This window comes from Dromiciops gliroides, chromosome 1 (assembly GCF_019393635.1).
Source record: "Dromiciops gliroides isolate mDroGli1 chromosome 1, mDroGli1.pri, whole genome shotgun sequence".
In the NCBI taxonomy this organism is placed as follows: Eukaryota; Metazoa; Chordata; class Mammalia; order Microbiotheria; family Microbiotheriidae; genus Dromiciops; species Dromiciops gliroides.
Window position 1 is genome coordinate 612,463,959 of NC_057861.1, and position 22,500 is coordinate 612,486,458.

General features: G+C 32.5%; 1 protein-coding gene across 5 annotated transcripts in view; it reads right to left on the reverse strand.

The window, feature by feature from the left end:
* VPS13A (vacuolar protein sorting 13 homolog A) overlaps positions 1-22,500 on the reverse strand; it is a 244,393-nt gene that overhangs the window by 15,448 nt on the left and 206,445 nt on the right. For 2 of the 5 annotated variants that reach the window (XR_006352770.1, XM_043963495.1), the window contains exons 60-68: positions 20,535-20,648; positions 18,476-18,618; positions 17,326-17,407; positions 16,649-16,762; positions 14,388-14,463; positions 14,124-14,287; positions 13,726-13,771; positions 13,487-13,610; positions 8,908-9,022 (exon numbers count right to left, since the gene is read on the reverse strand). Coding sequence is in view for 3 of the 5 variants with exons in the window: in XM_043963495.1 (XP_043819430.1) it covers positions 8,908-9,022; positions 13,487-13,610; positions 13,726-13,771; positions 14,124-14,287; positions 14,388-14,463; positions 16,649-16,762; positions 17,326-17,407; positions 18,476-18,618; positions 20,535-20,648 (978 nt within the window). In the remaining 2 variants the exon portion in view is untranslated. Of the gene's footprint in view, positions 1-234; positions 426-3,674; positions 8,692-8,907; positions 9,023-13,486; positions 13,611-13,725; positions 13,772-14,123; positions 14,288-14,387; positions 14,464-16,648; positions 16,763-17,325; positions 17,408-18,475; positions 18,619-20,534; positions 20,649-22,500 lie in introns of those variants that run through there. The other 3 variants (XR_006352771.1, XM_043963513.1, XM_043963521.1) reach the window with 3 other exon arrangements.

A 22,500-nucleotide genomic window follows, 5' to 3' on the forward strand; every position in this document is an offset into this window, starting at 1 on the left:
ATCTTCTATCCTCAACAACTAGACAGCCAGTCTTCCTAAAAAGAGAAACTATTTCCTTCTCCATGGATTCTACCTTGTTTAAGACTAACAAATCTAATTTGCCTGCATAACAGAATTGGTTTCTCTCCTCAGCCTTATCATCCTCTTTAGAAACATCTTTCTGAAGAGGAAGAGGAACTGAATGAAGAGTGGTATCCAATTAGCCTTTTGGAATCTACTTCTGGTCACACTTACTGAAAATTTCAGGTGAGGTCAGGCAGACTGTTCGGCACTACTCTGATGATCTGACTGCCTATAAGACCCCTCTTCCAGATCAGATGTAATCGTCTTCCTGAAGCAGTAAAGATCATATCAGTTGAAGGCAGATATATCTTCTGATTGCTGTCAAGGCAGAGCTTCAAGCTATTTGCAAACTCCTGCAATTTCTGAAAGAAAAGAAACACACAACAAACAAAAACAGCCTCTCCCCCACATCACATCACACACTGCAACTGTGCTATCTTTAGAAGGGACAAGAAGACAAGACAGACAGTTTTTCAAAAATGGACATGATGCAGACTCTATCATCTGAGCAGGTCAGCTCTGTGTCAATATGCCTACACAAGAAGAGGTAGAGATTTCTTTTTTAAAGATAAGCTAAAACTAAAACAGGATATAAGGAAAAATGGAGACAAAAGGAAAAAAAGCTGATGACAAAGGAACAAAAAGTAGCTTTTGTTTCTAGACAAGATACAAAAAAGCTGCTGGTGGCAAATGGTTTGCTCAGGAAGAAAGGGCTATTTTTCTACATTATGAATTATCCTCTTGCAAAATAAAAATTTCAGCTTTTTAACCTTTAAAAATAATATCTTCCACCATTTAAAACAGTCAGGAATTAGTTAACTAACTTTTTCTGTGGAAGAGGTTTAGTTGTAAACAAATTCAATATCATGGTTTTGTACAAGTTTTTTTTAAAATAATTTTCACTGAATCTCCCATTTTTGTTTTCAATAAGACATTAAGAATCACCTAAAACATAATTATCAAGATAAAAATAGGAGCTTATAGATTTGAAAAATACTTATTTAAGTAAAATTAATTCAATTTAACCAGATTGTTATTGGGTTAATTAGAATGTTTTTATTTGGATTTCTCCTAAATTGCTCTTAAATGATATTTAATGTTTTGAATTGTTATTTGCTCAATAACCAATAGCTAAATAAGCGTAAGATCATTTTAACAGAAATATTTTTTCAACAATTTGAACAACTTTGCATTCCTATGCTTATAAGTAGAGGCTTATAATTTTCCATGTTATGGAGAGGATGAAGTTAGAGATGCTGCATTATAATCAGGCTTAAAATATTATCTCATAGGATTGCTACAGTGAAAAGAGTACTGAATTTTTCACCAAAGGACAGTTTCCAATCCTGACTCTCATTCAATAACTCTATCTATGACCTTGGGCACACACCTCACTTCTTTGGTCTCAGTTTCTTATGTGTAAAACAAGGAGCTTGAACCATAAGACCTATAATGTCCCATAAGCTTCTAAATCTGTGACTTTTAATTGCAGGTCTTGCCGCTTTTCTTTTTTTCATCTTTGGCACATCATTTATTTGGGAGAGAAAATGTCTAGTACTCCATTTTGCTGGTCATGTGACTCAGAATTTGATTTTTAAAAAAGATTTAAAGAACTGGTATTTGGGCTATATTGCTGGTATAGCAAGGCTGATGAAAAATAAGTACTATATTCACCTTCACAAGCTGCCTAAGTGAACTCTAGACTCCAGGGATGAGTGGATTTGCACATTTTAATTTTAAAAAACCTCTTAAATCCATACACATCAAAATAACAAATGCATGCAACCATTCTGACAAAGACACATTTGGTAATAATAATAAATTCCCTTAAAACAAAGTGTTTATATGTACTTGGTTTCTTTCTGTGTGTGTGTGTGTGTACATATATAGACACATATCCAATGTATATGCTGTATACAAGAATGAGAAAGCTTTTAAAAAGTATTATTCTACATTTTCTTTCACACTAACTTCTTTCTACCTAGACAGCATATATATGAAGATACATGAAACCACAACCTCTTACCCAGTAATTTATTACTCATAACCCTTATTTGATTTCAGTGGACAGCATAGACTGTATTATCTTACAATATAACATACCACTCCTCAAATCTTAGGCTTTCAAATTATTAGGAGTCAATACAGAAAAATAAATTAAAATATAATTAAGCAATGATGGACAATGTATTGAAGTACAGAACCAATATGGATGTTTTTATCAAGAGGACTTCTAACACATGATTCCTCTAGAAGATTTAAGGAAAGCAAGCTCTTATAAAACTCAGTACACTATTTTGAACATTTGGTCTTTAGTTTTGTTTTTTTTTTTACTTTTAAGTCCTATTCACAAATTAATGTTTCTGCCTATACACTAAATAATGCACGACCACTTCCTCATATAACACAATCTTCCCCATGTCTGAAATCAGCACTCTGAAGTACACTAAATGGCCTAAGTTAATGTTAATAAGTTAATAGTATATAGTTCAATGGTAAATTTGTATTACTTATAACTGCTTTGATTTGAAGAAAAAATTCATTCTCAAAATCCTGCCATTACTTCACAAGTCCAATTTTGTCTCTATATCTTGTAGGTTTTAAAATAACCATTTATTATTTATTTCATTACTCACAGTATCATGGATATTCTTCTAACATTGCTTAATTATAATGGGCAGATTCCTACTTTGTTATAAAGCTTTCCACCTACTTTCTTTTCCAAGTTCTGATCTCTCAATTGGAAAAAACCTCAAACACAGAAAGAAAATTTTCCTTATACAAAGGAGAGATGCATGTACACTCATTTGCTTTTCTACAAAGCTAAGCACCATCCAGAAATTCAATATTTAAATAAAGTTACATGGCATGAAAAGATTTCTTACCTAGGTCTACTTTTATACAATAATTCCATTGTGTGCCCTAGTTCTCAATTTAGATTTCTATTCTGTTCACATTCTTTAATTTGGAAAATTACATTGCTTCAATTGCCCCTAATAAACAACCTCACAATAAGCAGGGGCTCATGCTATTAATATAATGGAATTGAACCTAAATGCAAAATGATTGAAAAAAAAAGAAAAATATTTTCTTTAAGTGATATAACCCTTAAACACCAGGTATGGTATCTAAAATCTCAAATCCTAAAAATATTAAATCTTTTAAAAATAAACACGTCTTTAACATAAAAATTTATATAGCTACAATTATATATGTATGCGCGCGCACACACAGACACACACACAGACACACACACACAGAGACGCACTATTATATATATAAACCATATGAAATGGAGACCTTTAGTCACAGGGAGTTATGAAGAGACTATTTCATTGGTAAATCACTGCAAAGGGAAAGTAGGACCTAAAAAGTGAGTATAAATTAATGGGAAAAATTTCTATAAAATATGGCAAAAATAAAAGTCTTTTAAAAATACCTGTAGACTTTTTTTTTTTAACATTCTTAGAATAACTGCTTCAAACCCATTTCTTCTTTTTTTTTTTTAAATTTTTTTGTAGGGCAATGAGGGTTAAGTGACTTGCCCAGGGCCACACAGCTAATAAGTGTCAAGTGTCTGAGACCACATTTGAACTCAGGTCCTCCTGAATCCAAGGCCGGTGCTCTATCCACTGCACCTCCTAGCTGCCCCCTCAAACCTATTTCTTTCCTTTTTTCCCCCTCAAACCCATTTCTAGAGGGATTTTCCTATGTGAATGGAATGTCCTGTATTACAGGAAACATGGAAACAGCCCTAGATTTAGGGCTCTTTCCATTAAGAGACTTGGGTTTATATCCTAGACCCAGCATTTATTTACAATGCAAAAAAATCATTTAACCTCTCTGAGCCACAATTTTTTCCTTTTGAAAATGTGCATAAAGTTTGTACGGCATGATTTTATTATATGAGGAAAGCATTTTGTTGACATTTTAGTGCTATACAAAAATAAGGTATCATTACTCAAATGAACAAGATCAAATTAACTTCTAGATTATCTGGATCCTTTTCCTGTTAATACACTGCAAAAATACATGGCTAATGCTTTGTTATTTTTAAAATAAAACCATCCCTCTTTTCCTCCCCTACAACAGAACTATTTAACAAAATATGAAATATCTTTGACACAAGCAATTCAGTATTATCACTAAGTCATTATCTGTACTCTATACAGCTGATGGTAAGAAAAATTTTCCTTTCCAATTTTTCTCTTCACAGGTACATACATGCAGAAAATTAGTTAGCCATGTAACTTCTGGCATCTAGTAAAATTATGAATTTTTGGAAGGGATGGTTGAAGGGAATGATGTGGAATAGGGAACTGGTGGTATGATCTTAAGAAACAATGATAGCAGGGGTAGGCACACAAAGGTTGCTACTATCATCTATATGCTCTGATTGCTTGAAAAGAACAAGTATAGAGGCATTTAATTTCTCTATATTCCTTGATAGAGACATTAGTTTTTATGCCATCTAAGTGAACATAATGGAATGAACATCTTCATGTAGTGCTTTGTTTCCATGCTTACATTTTTCTGCACCCAATATTTATAAATCCTGAAGTTTTAAAACCAAAATGGTCACTTCAAAGACTAATGATCTATGGAAGAATAATAACACAGACTTCAGAACTAGAAGAAAATCAGAATATCCATAGCCTGAGCTAGCTGCCAGTTTAATGAGGAAACCAAACTATAGGATACATTTTTGTAGTTTTTTACAGCAAGGGTAATGATGAAACAATATGTTTTACTATTAATGAAGGTGAAGATCATTTTGATCCACTAAAAAATACAGTAGTCAAGAGGCATCAACTACCACATTTTGCCAGCATTTATTCTTTGCAAACTCTTTGCGATGTCACATTTCTAAGGGAAGATGACCAGGGCATAAAATCAACTCAGTGAAAATATGTAAAATGCAAACTTGTGGTGCTCTAAAAGAAATACAGCTTTACTTGCTGACTTTTCCAACTATTTCAAGGCAGAGTTAGGCATTTCCCTTCAAGAGCAGACAAGATATAAACATAATAATATATATTAGAAAATGTCTTGACTACTTGAGCCAATTAATAACAGTTTATGGATAAAATGAATACTTCAAAGAGATACTGTGGAAGGATATATAAAGTAAGACATAAAATGAAACAATGTAAGAAAACAGTCATTATTAACTCACTAAAATTCTTTACACATTTTTACAAAGGAACAGAAACTATTACATTGCTGCCCCAAATTCTGTAAAATCAAATGTTAAAATAACTGATGGAACTAAGGAGAAAGCGAACATGTTAGCAAAATGGTTCTTTTTACTCCCTTTTGAGAGGACAAATGTTTATATTATTTAACCTTTCTAGGACAAATCACAATGGTTTTTATCAAATATATAATGTTCCTTCCATGTACTATGAATGATGGAACAGAAAAACAGATTCATATTCTTTCAAATTACACAAGTTTATTGTTACTGAAAGGAAACTGACAAGGTAGTTCTGAAATAGAAAGTAAATATAAAAAACCGATAAGCTGTTTTTCTCTCTGTTTTTTTTTCTTTAATACATTGGTAATACATTAAAGTCCAGAAAGGTTACATGGAAAGCATCCATATAATAAAATTAATTCTGTTTAACAAATAAGGAGGTGACTTAAAATAAAAAGATACTATAAAGAAAAACTTACAAATATGAAAATAATAACAAAAATACAATTTACAGGCAAATCTGAAAAAGGCACTTGTCATTACAATACTACACAATATTGTGGGCACAAATGATATATATATGTATATAATATGACTGACTTTAGACATAAAATCATTCCTATTTCTCTGTTTATATAGTATAATTATATTTCTTTCCAAAGTTCTGTAAAAATATAGTGAAAGGGGAAAATAATTTAATACCCTAACTAATGAACTATGGAAGTTACAAAAGCAGCCACACAAGAGTATGTGAATGAAGACATTCAACTCAAAATAATAAATATGCATGCGTTTAAATAATACAAATCTGACTAATCTTCATCATCACTACTACTACTATCGAGAGTCATAATCCACTCCCTGTAGGCATAAAATTTCTGTAAGCATGGTAAAGGGAAAAAAAAAAAAAGAAGCAAGAAGGTTAGTTTAATATGGCAAGTTGTTTAAAAACATGCACAATTATGAAATGTTTTAGGATTCAGAATACTATTAAAGCATTCTTTTTAGCTGTTACTAAGGTTGTATTTTTACATTAAAATGAATTTTGTTAATTGTATAGCTTTACAACAGAGAAAACCAAGTGTCTGGATTATTTTAATGTAGGAAAAAATGTTTTGTGGTACTTTGTGAAAAGCAATTTAATGCCATCATTATATTATTCTGGTTGGCTAAATTTAACTGACCACAATCTCCGATCAAGACCATCTGGGAAGATAACAATGTTATTGTCTAGTTGGAAATGTACACACTAAAAAGAGACATTTTATATATATATATTACTTTCATCATAAGTACTACATATATATAAATATATATATATATGTGTGTATATGTATATGCATACATATATACATATATCTTATGTAGTTCACAGCAGCATGGATAGATAGAAAATGAAGAGAAAATTTTGAGGTAAAACTCCCTGAAACTATGAATCACTTTCTAAGGGTACTATTTATAAGGAACATGCATCAACTCTGAATCAGATTTTTAATCCTGACTGTCAGAAACAAACTTCTCTTCCAAATTATGATTATGAATATAATTATAAGAATTTTTACACAATGTTAAGAAAATATGGCACAATTTTTTCAAAAGCCACCATATTTTAAATATATGATTAAAAGACTGGGCTAATCAAAAATATCAAAAAATATTTGTGGAAATGTAGGTCATTCTACCTCATACTGTGCTTAATATCCTTAAACACAGCAACAGATGACACTTATCTGGGTCATAAGCATTGTCATTAGTTAAACACCTATTACTTTTGGTATACTTAATATTGGCATACCAAAAATACATGAGTTTATAAAGATTTATATAAAAACATGTCCTTCGGTTCTTCAAAGTTTAAAGCTTCCAAAAATAACCATTATCTGAAGATAGAAACAATTCCATATGTCCTTGAAAACAGGGTAGCAGCAGAAGAATCTGCACAATCCCCTGGTTTCTGTTTTGTTTTTACAGCTAGTAACAAGGCTATGGCCTTACACTTACACTTTTCTTAACATCTTTGTGCCTCCAACTAGAATATTTATAGTACATAGTATGTACAGATTATGTAGTATAATACTTCTAAATATTTCATATACTTTAAAAGTTGAATTTAAACTATTATAATTAAAACTGAATATGTGTGAAATGCTAGATTAACATGAACAAGAAGGGAAATGGTTAGGTAATAGTTTTTAAGTACTAGAGTAAGTGATTCTCACCTTCACCACATAGCATTTTTCATAATATAACTTATCCTATAATGCCCTTTAGAAATCACTTTTGACTAATGGGTGCAAGTATGATTCCAAAATTGTTTTAAAGTTTTAGAAAGACACTATATTACATGGAGTATGGCATTTCTAAATGAAAAGCTGCACTGCCAAAAAAGATCTGGCCTCATGTTATGCTATCACAGTTTTCATCATTCACAAGGATTCTGTAATGAAGGCTATCAGATACATGCTTTACTGAATAAGTGGTAGTTAAATTAAAACTCTGACTTGTTTAGTTTACTCATAATTACTTTAAGCACAGTGTTATTGTAACATGTCAGCATTACTCTAGCATATTAGAACCACCAATGTGTTTTATAATAAAGGTTATATAGTGTAGTAAATATTTATATCTACAAAGAAAACCTCTCCTTAATTTCTCACTGAGGATTTAAATCACTTTAAATCATGTAAAATGCTTTAAATTATACTGGGTGAAAAAAACTTTAAAAAGCCAATTAAGGAGTGGAGAACTTCCAGTTCACTTAAAAAAAACAACAACCAAAAAACCTTTCTACTTCTTTAACTATCTTTCTGGATAAGGTATACTAACTCAGTGGTGTCGATAATCCCAGAAGAACTACTTTTATAAGAAGAAAGTTTGTTTTGACTTGAAATACCTAGTAATTAAAACCTGAAAAAACTTTTGAAAATAGAATGCTCTATGGGAAAGAAAAGCAATTAAGCTATATAAACGTTTTACTATGGCTCAAATGACTGTCTGGAAAGCATAAGAACCCTGAAAAACTCTGGTATATAAACAGTTCTGACTGCCCTTTCCTGAACCCAGGACAATCATCATATTTGTGACACTAATGAAACACTTCAAAATGGCACAGTGCAAATGTTAAAATAATTAGATTCACAAGGTAAACAAGGCAAAGTGGGTTTCAACTGATCTTATTGGACTTTACATAAAACCATGGTTGAAAATGTGTATGGTGCAAAATTAAGATAAGACCCTACAAAACATTTAGACCTGCTAACAATCCCTATATATATGTAGTTACCATTAATAAGGCTTTTCACTTTATTAAAACATTGCAATTGTTGTACGTAGTTTGCAAAGTTTTATGGCTATGTTGATATAAAAATCTATTGTAGGCTTTCACTTGCAAAGTCATGCATTAACTGTTTTCATATCAAACTTTTTGATACCTGTAAAAAAGAAAAAACTTTACAGTGAATAAATGTACTTTCAAATTAAAGTTATAAATCAGAAAGTTATAAATAAGAGGATTAAGCAATTTGTGCTTTAAAAAACCCTTAAAAGGCTCACATGTAAATTATGTTAAATTACCTCCTTTATACTCTTTAAAAAAATTAAACCTCAAAAACAAATTTATTTTAACTTTCATAAGATACTGATTTTACCTGTAACATCTGATTTCCGGTTCCATCCCGCAATCTGTAAGGTCTAATAACACCATCTTCGTTAAAGAATCTTGGGGGACGAAGACTCTCTACTTCATCCGAACTCTCAGTAGCTCTAGGGAAAAATAATATGGAAGTAACATTATGTAACAAAAAAAAATTTATTATAATAAATAGGTACTAGATGATCCTTTTTTCTAGCTACGTGACCATATTATGTATTATTGCTTTCCTAGTTGCCTAAACTGCTCAAAGACAAATCATGGGAAAGAATTAAAAATAAGTTAATAACTATTCTACTAGCAGAATTTTGACTGTTTAGAATTATCAACGAGGCAGCTAGGCTGCAGAGTGTATAGAGTGCTGTGTCTGAAGTCAGGAAGGCTCATCTTCCTGAATTACAATCTGGCCTCAAACACTTACTACTTGTGACCTGTGGGCAAGTGACTTAACCTTGTTTGCTTCAGCTTCCTCACCTGTAAAATGAACTGATGGAAATGGCAAACTATTCCAATATCTTTACCAAGAAAACTTCAAATGGTGTCATGAAGGGTCAGACATGACCGAAAACGACTGAACAATAGAATTCTCAACAATGTCTGCTGTCTAATACAGTAATCCTTTCCCTTTCCTTGTTCAAATAGATGATTCTTATCGACAATTTCACAAACAAATCTTGGATTTCACCAGTAGAAGTTAGGGAAGGAATTTTCATTGTTCTAAATTATGAATATTCTGCTGATATATAAAACTATTAACAAAACTTCTACTTCAATTAGAAAGAGTATTGTTCCAATAGACTATGTATTCTACCTGAGGTCCTGTTGATATATGGATCTGCTCATCCTTAATATAAACAAGCTTTGGCAACTCATTCAAACATACACACGCACACCCCTCCCTTAGTCCTGTGTAGCACCTTTCTGTGTCTAGAAAGATGGTGATAAAAATTTAGTTTCTACACGACCAAGAAACTTTAATTTAGCTTTAAGTGTTCTAAATGTGAAATGTTTGTCCAATGATGAGCATGTTGATATACTATTGGAGAAATAAACTACATCAGTATTAGTATTCTTGCTATAAATGAAACAAGGCAAAACAGTTGTAGTGAAAAGAAAAGATTTTCACATATTCTTTCTAGATGAGTGAATAAAGAAGATATCATCATAAACCCAAAGGTAATAAGAAATATAACTACATGGGACATTTGGTTATTTCACCTGCTAGTACTCATAAGCAAAACAAAAGCTCCAGATAACTGCAGCTCATGAATGAGGTGTCTCATAGAATAGAAAAAAGTAAAGAAGCTTAAGGAAAAACAAGACAAAATGTGCAAAACCAAGTCAACACATACTTTTACACTCAAAGAATTTAGTGTAAAAATCAGTATGAGAATGGCAAAGCATAGCTGAAAATTAAGAAATGAAAGAAACAAAAGGCTTAGAGGCTATATCTAAGTCTTATATCTACAATCAGGAATATTTTCTTTAAGAAGACAAAGGGCTCTATACAGGACAAGGACTGAACACTACAAAAAATGAAACTGATTATCTTAAGAGACAAGGAATTAACTTGGGAAAGACATGGCAGTCACTTCAGAATTAATGGTCTTTGTTAAAACCAAACAGAGACTAGTCTAGAGATTAGACCAATAGCAGATTATAAGAATCAAGGAATATAAGAAAACAGCATGTGCAATTATATAGATCTGACAAAATTTATTTAAACAATTTGTTAAAGCTGAAGAATAGAAAATGAGCAAAAGTAAATACAAATAGTGTTATCATCATTTCTTGGGAAAAAATTACCTCACATTACAATCTCCAGAATGTGAGGGTCAAAGGAACTCATAAATTTCTTTAGTCAAGAATCATCTGCTCTCCTTGCCAAGCAGACAGACATGGAAGCCAAGATTACAATATAACTTAACCGGCACTGACAAAAGTTGAAGGAGGAAGATTGCAGATTCAACACAATCATAAATTCAAGATATGAAATGGATCTCAAAGGTCATCTAATCCAACTTTCTTACTGAGATGGAGTTAAGGAAATTAATAAACTCAGATTAAGCAGCTTCCCAAAGGACACAGGGGTAGTATTTGGTAGCAGGTTAGGATCTGAACCAAGGTCATCTTACTCCAAATCTATCTACTGGGTATAGATCCTGTATTAACCTTATGATTTACATGCTGCCTTCCCCATAAAAAAGATGAATTCTTTGAGAGCTGATTCTATTTTTACTTTTCTTTGTATTCCCAGGCTTAGCATATTACCTGGAACAAAGTGAGCACTTAATGTTTGCTGACTGACAATGTGATTTTGACATACTATTGGAATGGTAGCCTGATAAATTAATCTCTCTATCTAGCTGGCATTACATATAGAAAATAGGACTCTTGGGTCCAGAAATAAATAAAAGAATGAAGAGTGGTCATAATTACTTGAAAAAAAGAAGTATCACATATTATCAAATAAGTTAGTATATATAAAGCTTTACACCTTAAAGCACTATGTAAATGCCAGCTATGTTGTTACACAGAAGCACAGATTTATATGAATTGATGCAAAGTTAAGGAACCAGAGCCAGGAAATAATATACATGACTACAACAATGTATAGGGAAAGAATAATAACTATTAAACAATCAAAAATAATGTTACAAAATTATAAAGAACAATCATGACCTCAAAGAAGAAATATGAGCAGATATGTGTTTTCTCCTTTCCAGAAGTGGTCACAGGTGTGTAACTGCATATATATATTTAGATTTTTTGAGTGTATTGATCAATTTTGCTGTATTGTTCTCCGTTCTCTTTTTCTTTCCTTAAAAAAAATCTTAGTTATATGGGAGGGTGATAGACTGGGATGTAGGAGCAATTTTAGGTTAAGTAAAAATAAAAGATATCAAGAAACTTGTTTTTAAAATATAGAAAGTTAAAAATAACAAGAGCTATTTCCCAGTTAATAAATGGTCACAGGATATGGATAGGCAGTTTTTTTTCTTATTTAAAAAAAATTTTTTTTAAGATGTGAATAGAATTTATTTTATAAATTAAACAGCCATGGTGGGAGGTGGGAAGAGCCAATATCTTGGGGAAGGGTCAGGGTATGCAGAACCCATTTTTTTTTCTTTTTGGATCAGCAGTTTTTAAAGGAAGAAATACAAATTATTGATGACTGTGTAAAAATATTTTAAATTAATAAGAGAATTTAACATTACAGTAACATTGAAGTTCTACTTCACAACTATCAGATTGGAAAACTGACAAAAAAGTAAAAGGGCAAATGCTGGAGAGGCTACAAGAAAATATACTTATTAATGCACTGTTGGTGGAACTGTGAATTGGTTTAGCCATTCTGGGAAGCAATTTTGAACCATGTCCAAAAAATCACCAAACTGCATATTTTTCAATCCTGTGACATCACTACCCAGTTTATACAGCAAAGAGAATAAAGGAAAAGAAACCATATATACAAAAATATTTATACTATCTCTTTTTGTAGTGGCAAATCACTGGAAACAAAGCAGCCCATCAGTGAGGAATGGCTGAACAAATTATGGCATCTAAATGTAAATGGACTATTGTTGCGACGACAGAAATGACAACTTGGAAAAATTTCAGAACCCTCATCAATGCAAGGATCAATTATGATTTAAGGGGACTGATAATGAAGCAGGCTAATTCCCTTACTTTCGAACAAAAATTCCAACAATGGCCATGTCCAAAAATAAATGTCTCATTCTGTACCTTGCATCTATCACCTCAAGGTGCAGGATGAAATTTAGATTTTTGAATGCGGACACTGTTGGAATCTGTTTGACATGATTATGCATACTTGTTATAAAAGATTTTTTTTTCAGTGAGGGGCAAGTGAGAAAGAAAATAAATGCTTATTAATTTAAATTTTTGAAAATTAAATAAAAAAGACATAAAAGAAATATACTATCATCAATTATAAGCATCAATTTTATACAAAAAGTAAGGGATCAACTGCCTAGGTGCTATGCTGATACCTAAGACTTGTTAAAAGACCTAGAGGACTCACTGATTCTTCAGACATTCTATTCAATGTACTGGTTACTATGGTAAAATGTCTATGGAGGATCAATGCAAAAAATGTGGACAAACACCACGCAGGAAAAGGAGAGAAATAATGTACAATGAAGTAGAAATGTTTAAGCTTCAGTGAGATCACTGGTACACTGAAGTACAGTAGTAACCTATAAAATGGAGGAAATTAATATTTGTACAACTTACCGTACCAAACTGTTACATGCTAAGATAATATGTACAAAAGTTTGTTGTGAACTCTCAGTTGCTATATACACAGAGTATTATCATCACATAATTTTCAAGCACCAAAATATCTTAGACAGCACTTTGTTCAACTGTCTTCACTTTACAGACAAGCAAAATGGAATTAAGAGAAGTTAAGCAACTTGTATCATGTCAAATAAAGCTATGGTTATAGAGTTAGAACTAGTAGATGGTTCACTGCCATGATCCAAATGATTGGTTTATGCAATTTCTAGCTGATAATATGTATTTCATTCTATCTTATGTTCAATAGAATTTACCTTTTAATTCCCTGAAAGGTGCTACTAGCCATATCTATAATTCCTCCTGTTGGCCTTGCCACTGCTCCAACTAATCCTTTCCCAACACCTTTAAAGAACCCTGCTGCTCCTTCTTTTTGGGCTCCTAGAAAAAAGTAACATAATTTAAGATGAATAGGATGAAAATTATCTTAACAGAAATTTTGCTAATTATGCATGACAATGCATAATTAATACATGATTTAAGGAGTTGTATTTACCTTTGATTGGCTTAGTCACTATTCCCGTTATACCACTTACAAAACCCTAGATGAAAAAAATGAAAAATTTACAATATTTTTGTATAGGTGTCTTCAAATACAAAACTCTAATTATGAATTTCAAGAAAAAAAATCTAGCTTTCTTCATTCTATAGACAATAATTACCCTATATGGTTATTTTGCTTAAATCTCATAGAATGAGTCTATTGCATCTTGCCTTTGAGGATATTAAAGCACTATATTTGCATACATATATAAGTATGTATGTATCAACCCCTACTGCTCTTCAGGTTTTAAAATAATCCTATGGCATCTGAGGTTCATGGGTATATTTTCCTTATTAACAATAGAATATGAAGAATGAAGAAGCAAGAACTTCCTCAGAAGTTTTTCTTACAGAAACTAAGCCTTTTCCTCCACGTGTGATGCCTTCTCTAAGACCCGCAGGTTGTTTATTCATGGCTTCTCTTCTCTTCTGCTGGTAATCTTCATCCATAGTCATGGCTGCTACACCTTTAGCCATAGCATTAGTTATTTTAGAGGCAGCACCTGCCAGTCCACCTAAAAGAAATTAGAGTATATTAAGTAAAATAATATAATGTTATTCTAGCACATAGTACTACAACTAATCCTCCTCAATATCATAATGATAAGTGCTTACCAACAGCTCCTCCAACTAGCGCTTTAAGTCCTAATGCCATACCCTCTATAAATTCTTCAGGACCCTGGATAGCTCCCTTAAAGAAAAAATAAAATTTGTGATTAGAAGTTCTATTAACAGTTGAAATCACAAATGAAATTCATTTGGGACTACACAATGCTTCTAACACAATGTAAAGCATGCTGTGGCCTACATAATTTATAAACTGTACATGAGCTCAATGAATGGATTCAAAAAGGCATGAGAAGATATGCCTAGTGTACAACTATCAGAGACAAAGTTAAATGGGCAATGACCTGCCCCTCTCCCAATACAGACTGATAAAACAGAGTGAAAGGCCACAAAGCCTTCTACGATTCTGTGAAAATAAAAAGAATGAACACAGAATTTCAGTTGGAAGGGATATAGCAGCTTTCTGATACTATAACCTAAAAATAATCTTCCCACTAAAAAATGTTGGACAAGTGGTCACCTAGCTCCTCCAATGAGATGGGAAAGGCCCATCATTACACTTTTAGACAGCTCTAATTGTTGGGTAATTCTTTCCTGACATCAATCCTAAATGTATCTCTTTGAAAATTCAACCCAGTGTTTCTATTTTTGCTCTCTGGGAACTATGACAACAAATCTAATACTTGTCCTTCCTAAAAATATGGTGCGTAGGACTGAATATTCCAGATGTGGCATAACAGGCCAAAACTATCCTATCCCCTGGAATCAGTGCGGTGCACTGGAAAGAGCTGGGCTCAAAAGCAGAATAATTTGGGTTCAAATTCTACTTCTGTCACTGATGAGCTACTAAATCTAGGTCAAGTGATTTCCTCTCCATGTCTAAGGTAACTCTCTGACTGTAAGCTTCAGGACAAGTGTAGAAGGCATTGGGAGTAAGAAATTTCTTACCAGGAACTCACCACCCTTATAAAATGCAGATGTGGACAAAGATACACATATGCATACATACAAATATTCTCAGAACCCAAGACCAAACTGGCTTTTTTGACTTTCACACCACTCTGTTAATCATATTGAGTCTGTACTATAGTTTAAAAAAATAGACATGAAAACTAAAAGGTAGTTTATGAAGAAGGCTAGCAACATACTGTAAACAAGAAAGAAAATCCTGGTCATGGCCACAGAAACTAGGTTGTGTTATTTACTTTTAAGTACGAAGAAACAAATAAAAAACAAATTAGTGGATACAACAGAGACAAGACAATGAATATAGGGATTTAAGAGAAAGTAAAATTGGATGGCATATCTACTAGCACCATAATCAATAGCATTTAACAAATAATCTTTCTACTGGAAAGCAAGTACCATACTAAAATATATATGAAAAATAAATATATAATAATGGAAAAGAGATCGTGATCATCCAACTATTCTTGTAGAAAACTGTCTCAAGGGGCAGCTAGGTGGCGCAGTGGATAAAGCACCAGCCCTGGATTCAGGAGTACCTGAGTTCAAATCCGGCCTCAGACACTCAACACTTACTAGCTGTGTGACCCTGAGCAAGTCACTTAACCCCCATTGCCCCACCAAAAAAAAAAAGAAAAAAGAAAAGAAAAGAAAGAAAGAAAAAAAGAAAATTGTCTCAAATAGGTATAAAGTGAAATAATTTAAAAGAATCGTTAGTCAGACAAATTTGACTTGATTTGAAAAAGCACAAAAACACTGAATATTTTGAAATAACTCCTATGTTAATATTTTAACTTCAAATATGGAGAAATTTGAAAAAGGATAATACATATATTTCAAAGCAGAAGATCAACACATAAATTACTCAAGATATTATAGTCATCAAAATTCAAGATATTTCATTTTCAAATCCTTTCTTCAAAATGTGTATTTCTGCATATATTATCCTAACCCTAAAATAAACAATTCCACAGAACTTGAAGGGATGTCAAGTAGTCTTATGGGGGGACCTCATTAAACACATTTCAAACTGTTTTGTAGTGTTATAGGGTACAAAAGAGAAAGAAAAAGTAAACAGTACACAACCATCAGAGACAATTGAAGCTAAATAGGCAGTGGCCTTCCAATACAGACTGACAAAAACAGAGTGAAAAGCCATAAAAGCTTTGTGATTTTGTGAAAAGAAATGAATGAATCACAGAATCACAGAATTTCAGTTTAAAGATACCATAGCAGCTTTCTGATCTAATCCATAACCTAAAAAACAACCTCCCTCTAACGAGGAAGGCAAGGCTGATATGAATAATTAGCATAATATTACAAAAGAAATATGACTAACTCACATGATATGGTTCATAGAAAAATGCTTCTACTCCTTCAGAAAATTCTCTAATTAAGCCAAATGGATTTCCTAAAACTTCAAGTCCAAGAATAAGAACATACATTTGCTTAATGGCCTAAATAAAGGAAACAAGTAAAATATATTAGTTAAAAAATACACAAATCGCTCAAGCTTTTTATTCAGTTAATATCTGCCTCTATTACCCAATATTTTCCTCTTCTGTGCCATTACCTTTAGCTTTTAAGAAATTCTCATATTATGCTAAGTACTACAAAATGTCATGAAATGCAATTATTTCTGAAATAAAAAATTGTAACATGGACTATTTCAAGCCAATTTAAAATTCAAAGCAATTTAAAATGTCTATTTACATGTCATTTGCTTTTCTGGATAATTACTGAAAAATGCTTACTGTCTTTCTAAACAAAAAAGTAGGTTATTGTATGTGCATATGTGTGAGATCCTTGAGGGAAGGGACTGTCATTTTTCCTCTTTTTGTATCCTCAGTGATTAGCACAGTGCCTGATGTACAGTGCACACCTAATAAATGTTTATTGTATGTCTATATATGTATATGTACATGCATTTAAGTAAAATGGTAACTTTTTCATTATTAAGTCTATGATATTACTAGACTGAACCCTTTCCTTCTCCTTTATAATACAATTTCAGATGAACCTGTTTTGAGTAATGTCTTATGACTTCAGACTGTAGTTGGGGTGTTGTATGGAACTGATAGTTAAGTTCGAAAAACGCCAACCTAAAATTTAAAAAGAAAAAAAATGTAAGACTCAAAAGCTGTAATTTCAACATTCACGTCATTCATATAATTTTTCTGTCACTTTTTCTCTTTCAAGTTTGGTTCATGTACACTTCTTCCCATTTTAATAAAAAATCCTCCTATTTTACTTACATATCTTCTCTGCTACCACTTTTTCTAATCTTTCTACAAACAAGATTTTTTTCTATCTTTTACCATACATCTAATTCCTGTCATCTTTTACATTAACTATAATTACTTCTCATTAAGATTTCCTAAATGCTACCAAAGGGCATATCATTCATAGTCTCTACAAAATTTCATGTTTCCCTTAGTCAAATGTCATGACTACTGTCACTTCACACACATATAATCAGAGTTCATACCTTTGACTGCATCCTTCAAAATGCAAAAAAAAAAAAAAAAAAGGCATTTACTTCATTACTTTAATCCAGCCATATTTCTCCTGCTTCTGACATTTCATTTGCATTAATGTACTCACAACGTGCAAAATTCACTCTTCCTTAGCTACTATTTGGAATAGGCTTTGTTTCCTAAATCACTAAGCCACATGTCTCCCATCTTTCATAAACTATGGCAGAGCACACAGATCCTTCAAAAAAAACCTTTCAGAAGGTTAAGAAGGTACTAGGCTCATACTTTGCTTCAACTTGCACAGTCCATATTTCTCCTCATTAAGCTGTTTACTTATCTATATCAAAGGTATGTATATCTGTACACATATGTGCATAAATATGCATTTTAACACGCAAGTTGGCCATATATTTGATATTAAACTGCAGTCATTTTAAGGGAAAAGAGAGTTTCTTCAGTTGTTGTTTGTCATTCGTTCTTCAAGAGGACTATGACATCAGGGAGGTTGTGTCATAACTTGCAGGGAATTGGAATTAAGTGAGGCAGGGCTGTGTAAAATCACCAGCCTCATTGTCTCCTCCACAATAGGTCTCAGCCCAAGCCTCCTTCAGTTACTGATTTGTTCATGAAGACAGAATTTACCAATAAAGTTATTGGTCTACTATAAATCTATAAATCTGTAGATTCACATACTTAAATACTACATCTTGCACATCTGTAAGAGTAGCACCAATACTCTTCAGCAAAAGGTTTATTGAATGAACTGGAATCAGTCCTCCATGTGTTGTATCTTTAGCATCATCTCTACCCGAACTCAGTGAAACACTCAAGTGCAACTAAAGAGAAAGAAATACATAAGTAGAAAAATGCTTTTCCAGTTGCAACTCAAAAGATATTTCTACATGCCTTTATGCTGAAATAGCATTTTAAACATCATTTGTAAATAACATACACAAAGCGCTCAAATTTTTCTATGTTTAACATGATAAGTAATTATTAAGGATTTCAAATATAAAAATTCCCATTCACTTTGGAATGGATGTACAAGAAAAGTTCATCCTATTAAATTCAATGAGAATTTGAGAAAATAAAACTTATATAAACAGAAATAAATACTTTAGCCTTATAAGATTATAAAATATTAAGATTATATTATCACATATATCATATAATTATAAGCATATATTTTATTATACAGTATATAATTATATGGTATGTAAATTATATTATAAAACATTATAAAAGAAAGATTTTAATTTTGGATAAATGTTATTTGTTGAGATTAATGATAACAAAACTGAAGAAAAAGTAAATGTTATAGAACTAGATAAGTCTTAGATGACTAAAAATGTGTTTATATTAGGAAACTTGGTTAACAACTACATGATCAAGTTTTTCAAACAGGCTTTTAGATGTTATGGTAATGATAAGTTTTCAAAATTCTTTATTTAAGTCCAGAAATCTTTCCATGTTCCACCCTGGCTGCTTCAACAGAGACCTTTATAAACACAGAAATCTTAAAACACTGAACTAAAATTTGTTATAGTCATGTCAGTTTATTATTCTTGAGTTTACTAATTATGTTTAATCTAAAACTACAATCCTAAATATAATCTCAAATATTACAAATACACAATTATATCTTTCTGAATACTTAGCAATATTTAAAAAACCAAGAAAATGATATATAACTGAGGACTATAAATGTAAACAAAGCATTGCCCATTTACTTTCTGAAAAAATAATTTTGAAAATAGGAAAACTGAGTAATTAATTAGATGCTTATTAAATTTTCAGAAAACACAAAATTGGGAAGTATAGCTGACATGAATGACAAAGTTAGACTCCAAGGAGCTCTTTACAGACTAGAATGCATTTAATAAAATGAAATTTTTAAAGTATAAAAAAATCATATACTTGGGCTGAAAAGATCAACTTTATAAGTACAATATCCATTAGATATGTTTAGACATATGAAAAAAAGATTTTGATCTTCCAATGGACTATAAGCTCAATATGAGTCATCAGTATGACATGCAACCCCTGTAATGTCAAAGACTAGGAAAGCAATAGCTTAGCTCAGACCACATCTAATATTCTATTCAATTCTAGGTAACATATTTTAGGAAAGAGGAAGGCATTTAAGAATAAATTGGCCAGAATCTAGAGAAGGGCAACCAGGATGGTGAATAGCCTTGAGATGGTACCATGTAAGAAATTAAAAAAAAAAAAAAAGAGGCTACATTATCTAGATAAAGGAAAACTTATGGGCCACATAATAAATAGCTGTTTTCAATGGGGCTGTGGTGTTAAAGAAGGTTTAGACGTGTCCTACTAAACCCCAGAAGTCAGAAAATGAAATAATCATTGGAAGCTGTATAAAAGCAACCCATGCCTTGATTTAAGGAAAAATGTCTGAATACTTAATCCACGTAAAAGAGGAATCAGCTGCACTGGAAGGCACTTCGTTCACTAGAGGTCTTCATTCAAAAGCTGGATGACCCCTTAATAATTATTAAAGGAAGAGACTCTTGTTCAGGAACATGCTGGACTAGACAACCTCTGAGGTCACTCCCAATACAGAGATTCTATGATTTACCTCAAGCTTTCTAATATATTATTGAATAAAGAGTATAATTTAAAATTATTATACCCACAAAAATATTTTCACCCAACTATATAGATTTGCACTGAAATGATGGCTTTTAATTTGTTATTAATAACAACCTGAACATAATGAATTTTGACATACCTTGATAGGAGAAATATGAAAATATTCATAAAGGCTAACTTGTGTTATATCTGTTAATGAGTCTGTCTTAAATCCTTCTTCAAAATATTCAATATCTTTATGGAAAAGTTCAACCTAGGAAGAGAGACAGAAATTTAAAGTACCTCCAATTCTTGAAGCAAAGATTACAAACACATTATTAATTTCAAAAGTGAGAAATCTTAGGACATGTGCTAAATATTTGTACATTAACATATAATACATTATGTACAATGTATGGGTACATTAAGTGGTCATATATATGAGTGAGGCAAAGGACATATAACTTCTTAAATCTACAAGCTTTTTTTTTAATAGAATTTTGTTTTCCAAAATATATGTAAAAACAAATTTTAACATCAATTTAAAAAAAAAATTGTTCCAACTTCTCTTCCTCCTCCATTCCCACCCCCCACCCACTAGAACTCAAGCATTTCAAAATAAATTATACATGAGTAGTCATGGAAAACATTCCCACATTAGCTAGGTTGTGAGAAAAAAAGAGTCAAAAAACTCCCAAAACTTCAGACTGAGGAATTGTCAAAGAGAAAAAAAAATTTTTTTTTAAATGTGTTTCCAGGGGCAGCTAGGTAGCACAGCGGACAGAGCACCAGCCCTGGAACCAGGAGCACCTGAGCCCAAATCCGGCCCCAGACACCCAACACCCACCAGCCGCATGACCCCGGGCAAGCCACCCAACCCCAATTGCCTCACCAAAAAAGAAAAAAAAAAGAAAAGAAAAAAAAAATGTGTTTCCATCTATTTTCAGATACTATCACTTCTTTCTCTGTAGATGGGTTGCCATTTTCATAAGTCCTTCAGGGTTATATTGGACCATTGCCTTGCTGAAAATAACCACATGCTTCCCAGCAGATCATTTTACACTATTGCTGTTATTTTGTATACAGTGCATTTCACTCTGCTTCAGTTCATGTAGGTCTTTCCAGGTTTTTCTAATAGTATCCTGTTCATCATAACCTAAATAAAGTACCTTAAACTTGACAAAAAATTTTCTTCATATTAGCCCAGCAAAGTCATCATAACTATTTCCCTCCATCCTATTCCCTTCCCATGATATTTACTCTATTTTCTATCTTCTTTTAAACTATTCCTCCTCAAAAGTATTTTACTTCTGACTGTCCCCTCCCCTACTCTGCACTCCCTTTTTTTTCACCCTTCCTTCCTTATCCTCTTCCCCTCATACTTTCCTATAAGGTTAAATAGATTACTCCTCCCAACTGGGTGTGAATGTTATTCCCTCCATGAGCCAACTCTGATGAGTTTAAGGTCTTTGAGCTAATTCTATGTTCCAAATTTTCTTCCTCCCTCTCTCCTCAACCCTCCCTATGAAATCAAGCAATTCAATATTTCATACTTGTGCCGTTATGCAGAACATCTTCACCTTCCTTGAAAGTATTTTGCTTTTTACTACTCTCTCCCGGAATCTGCCCTTCCCTCCTTCCCCTCTTCCTCCCCCCCCCTTATCTCCCTCCCCTCCCTCAGGGCAAAATATATTACTATACCCACTTGAGTATTTATGTTAGTCCTTCTTTGAGTCAATTCTGATGATATTAAGGTTCACTCACTCCCCAATTCCTTCCCCTCCCCTCCATAAGCTTTTTTCTTGTTTCCTTCATGTGAACAACCTCTCCCCAGACCATCTCTCCCCTTCCCCCTCCCCCAGTCTATTTCTCCTACACCTCAACCCTATTTTAAGGATGTCATTATGGGTTAGTTAGGTGGCACAGTGGACAATACACCAGCCCTGGACCCAGGAGGCCCCAAGCCCAAATCCAGCCCCAGACATAAGATATCCCACACAGAACAAAACATAACATCCCTTCGTATTCAGTTCAGACCTGTGTCCTCTATTAAATCCTTACTGATATAGTTCTTATGAGTTTGAAGTATTATCTTCCCATGTAGGAATATAAATAGTTGGATCTTT